At 30.1% G+C, this 4,706-nt stretch overlaps 1 protein-coding gene across 1 annotated transcript; it reads right to left on the reverse strand.

Annotated features, from left to right (window-relative positions):
* Positions 1-3,060: 3,060 nt before the first annotated feature.
* LOC108848868 (F-box protein At1g69090-like) lies at positions 3,061-4,241 on the reverse strand. Its single transcript, XM_018622324.2, has one exon. It carries the CDS (start codon positions 4,198-4,200, stop codon positions 3,061-3,063), a length of 1,140 nt encoding a protein of 379 aa, XP_018477826.2. The 5' UTR covers positions 4,201-4,241.
* Positions 4,242-4,706: the final 465 nt, after the last annotated feature.

Raw genomic sequence — 4,706 nt, forward strand, 5'->3', positions numbered from 1 at the left:
ATTTGGGATATTTTGGCATCAAAGAAAACACAATATCATACACATATGAAAATAAGGAAAACAATAAAAGAGTTTTTGGGATACATACTCCAGATCAGGTCCCTGTAATGGTAAACCCATTGTTAAACCTGTAGCAGTGTCGTCGGCTCAAATGTTTCCCAATACTCCCTTTCATGCTTCGTCTTTGGGTATCGTCCCTGAACGGTAAAATTAAGAAAGAGGAAAACGTTTAGAACAAAGACAATGGGAATGACGTGTATGAATGACATGGAGAAACAAAAATAATTTCATTGGATCTTCAACTTTTTTCATTTATTAACATGTCCTCTTCTCTTGTTTTCTAAAATCTGATGTCTAACACCAGGAGAGAACCTTGCTCTATTATTGTGTTGATTCATTAAAAAAACATATACTTAAAACACCATATATTAAAATTATCAAGATCTAAATACCATATAACAATCAATCAAATTTTGACACTAATTTTTAAAAAGGTATTAAACACTCTATAATTCTTATCATTTTATTCTGTTAACTAAAGTTATTAATAAAATGCTTATTAACCCCAAAGTTGTTTTTAATCAATAGTTTAATTGTTGTGTTAAAAATCCATCAATGTAAAATTATTTTAGCACACAATATATAAAATTATCTAAAATACATATACTTCAGAAAAAGAATAAAAAAACTTTTTTAGTGATACTGTGTCTACACATTTTATCAAATCCAAATAAAAAGCATAAAAGTTATGAAACGATACCACCATTTTATCGCGAAGCTCAAGATTATAAAATTAAAAAGTAAAAGAAGATATAATCAAATTGTAATATATAATAGATTAATAATTTTTATACAAAAATAAGACCACAATAAAAATAATAGATAATAAAAAATCAAAACAATTGTTAGGAAAAATAAATAAAAAAAGAAATATAAAAATAAATATAAAAACAAAATATTTTTATATAAAAGATAGATGTTAAACCCTTTAACAAAAAAAAATATAAAAGATATATGTTAAGTTATTCTAACAAAATAAATGTAGAATGTATTTTTAAGTATTTATGTCAAGAATTCTAAAAAAACTATAAACATAGATCCACAACTGTATAAAAATAAACTATATAGTTATATAGTCGAATAATAGACATACGATATAAAATAATGTAAGGAAAATGAATAAAAATAGATAACTTCAAACTAAAAAAATAAATAAATAATTCTACACCATCAAAATAAAAACAGAATAAAATTTCAAATAAACAATCTTATTAATCATATAAACAATATATTTAACGGTAATGAGAATGAAACTGAAGAAATAATAAAAATCAATAAAATAATGATTTATACTAATATAGAACAAAACATTTTAAAATAAAAACAAATATTAAAAAAAATCAAAAATATTACTCTAACTATCTAAATTATTTTCAAACTATAATCCTGCCCTACGGGCGGGCCGACCCTAGTGTTATATAGATTCTCCATAAAGTTTCGTAAGCCTGGATTTTGTAACCTTTCTCGGTAAATTACATAAAAGACTTATAAAGAGTCACCATATAATTTCCTTACCTTATTTCTATAAAAAAACAATGTACACTACAAAGATCTTTCGTTTGTTTCATAAAAGCATATGTTATTAGCTTAATGAATATGATAAATCTTTACGTTTGTTTCACAAAACCTTTGGGTCAAAACATACTAAAATAGTATTATTAAAATTTTAATAGTTGATGAATGAATAAATAGGATAATTCATTTGATTGATAAACTGCCTAATTAACAATATGTGTAATACACAAGTGAATTGATTTTAAAATATTTACTTTTAATAAAACTTTGTAGACTTATATTGTAAGTCGTAAGATAAAAAATGTATTGACTCAGTAAGAAAGGAAGCAAAATCAACCATTGTTTGTTTAAGAAACTTGTGTAAGCTATTGTAGATTTAGATGATTTTTATATTCGATTTTAATATAAATAATAAAATTTAAATACTATATTTCAGTTTATCTCTTATTTATTTGATTAATCTTAATATTTTTATATTAATTATCTATTTTATTTTGATTTATATGTTATTTGTATGTCTTGACCTACAAAGAGAAACCCCTATAGCTAGGGAGATCAATCATTCCTGAAACTTGGTAAGAACCAACGAGCTCTAGAGAACGAAACAGAGGAAGAAACAAGTGGTGGTAGTTGTTCGACCTTCTTTGTATCGAGATTGACTACAAAGATTTCAGTTTCCATTTTTCTGCGGAAACTGATGTTTATCTTCCAAGCATAAACCGTCATAAGATTTATAGGTTTTTAAGAAATCGTAAGTGGGCCACGAATCAAGTTTAGAACTCTTTGGGCCGTTTTTTGGTTCGAGACGTTTGTTACGATTTCTCCGATAAAATTAAGTTTTCGCGGTTTCGTCGTAGACCAAGCTGATGATCCCATTTAATCGAGAAATCAAGAAATAGTTGGTCATGGCTTGCGGAAGATTGCTATAAGGATAGTCGAGAACGCATAGTTGTAAGTGAAGCAAGCTTAAGCTAAGGACATGTAGTTTAGATATTGAAAAATGATGTCTATTTGTAAGTGAAGCTACACATTCACTCGAAGTGGATGCGGTGGAAAGCAACTCAATTCAGGAAACGAGACCTCATGAAGCATCAGATTATTTTTCGTGATTGATTTTGATCAGAAGTAACTAAATATCACAACATTAATTTCTGCAACGATTGATAGAAGCTGTAAAAGAGATGGTCACAGTTTCAGAATTACATCACAGAAAGTAGAGTTTTATCTCCTAATTTCTATTAATTATAGGTTCAAATATTTGTATCCTATCCATGTAATATTTTTTATACGCATAAACATTATATTCACGTAGTAGCAAACCCAGTCTCTATTCATAGGAACGGAACACATATGAGTGTGCACAAGAAGGAAAAAAGAAAAGAAATAGAAAGCTTGAAGACCAAGAAAATAGTACCAATTATTAAAAAGCTTAAATTCAAAAAAAAAAAAACAACAACAAAGAAGAGAAACCCCTATAGGTAGGGATCAATCATTCCTGAAACTTGGTAGGAACCAACGAGCTCTAGAGAATGAAACAGAGGAAGAAACAAGTGGTGGTAGTTGTTCAGCCTTCTTTGAATCGAGATTGAATACAAAGATTTCAGTGTCGCACTCGTACCAACCTATCTCATCGCCTGTGAAGTAAATGGAGTTACTAGTGATGCCATCCTGGTCCTTAGCAAGCACTGTAATACCCAAATCTAAAATAATCGCCTCATCTCCCAAAGAAAAAATTTCCTCCAGCCCATTTGATGAATCCATCTTGAAGATTTTAAAGTTCCATGTTTCGGACAAAAAAGGACTTTCGCTCTTAACAATTAAGACATCTCCTCGTACAGTGACTACCACGTTCTCCCTCGTGCGAACCTCTTGGACATGATCTGGAATATTAGGCAATCTCATCCGACAGCTTAATATTTTTGGTTGTACGCGTCCCCCTCCTACGCTAACTCTGGAAACTTGCAGCGGAAATTCACCAGAAAAGTCGAAAATACGCAGTTCATCATTGGCGAGACAATAGAGTTTGTGATCTTTGAATACCATGTCATCTTGGATGCCTTCCGAGATTTGTTTCCACGATTTATCACCTTTCTTCAAATAAAGTAGAGTATCTCCTATGACAAGGTAATCTTTGGTTTTCTCGTCTATCCACAATATCGGAGAGTAAAATCGTCGATCCCAAATAGGAGGCAGATTGATTCTCTCGCGGGTTAAGAGATTTAAAATATAAACAGAGGCTTCCTTGTTTTTCAAACTAGGATCCATCAAAAGCCAGCTTCTACATGTCGCCAGACAATTGATTTCTGTAAAGTCGTCGGCAAGATGTTGAGTTTTGTAGAGCTTTTCTTCTTTATCTTCAGGATTGAACAAGAGACAGTAATTCTTTTCCTCAGGGAATAGAATCATCCAAGGGATCTTATTGTTTGGCTTTGATTTTCTCGAAGCAGATCCCCATGATGAACAAACTGATTTAGCCCTTTCGAAATCGGCAAATCCAAGGCGCTCCAAGATCAGCTGCATGAGATCTAGAGGTAGCTCGGACCAGCAATGAGAGTTTCTTCGGGTCACAGAGACGGCTGGAGATTTTGGAGGAGATTGGGCTAAGGCTAACGGTTGTGAAGCCATCTGACGAAACCTTAACCACCAAGCTTCAATTTTTTGGGATATAATATTAGTTTTCACTCTCTCAAAACCCTTAATTTGATGCATATATATAATAACAAAAAAAAACTTTATAATATATTAAAAGATAATTACTCCATATCTTTAAATAGCCCACAGCTTCATTTTTAAAGAAACAAAAAGTGTTGTATTTTGGCAATAATCATTTATTTGTTTGTCTAACCATTACAAATCTCGAAAACTTTAATTTATGCATGTCAATAAGACATATCTATATAGTAAATAATTTTAATTTATACACAGAAAATCATATTTATTACTTTTTAGAAAAGAGAATCATGGATACATGTACATAAGATTAATTTATGCATATACTGTAAGTTCATAATCTTAGTACTATTTTCATTTTTTCCCCAAAATTCATCAAATTCTAATTAAGAATATGATATTATCATTATTTGAAAAAAAATTCCAGTTCTAAATAAGTATATAATATCCCAAAATAATGA

Source organism: Raphanus sativus, unplaced genomic scaffold, assembly GCF_000801105.2.
Source record: "Raphanus sativus cultivar WK10039 unplaced genomic scaffold, ASM80110v3 Scaffold0653, whole genome shotgun sequence".
Taxonomy (NCBI): Eukaryota; Viridiplantae; Streptophyta; class Magnoliopsida; order Brassicales; family Brassicaceae; genus Raphanus; species Raphanus sativus.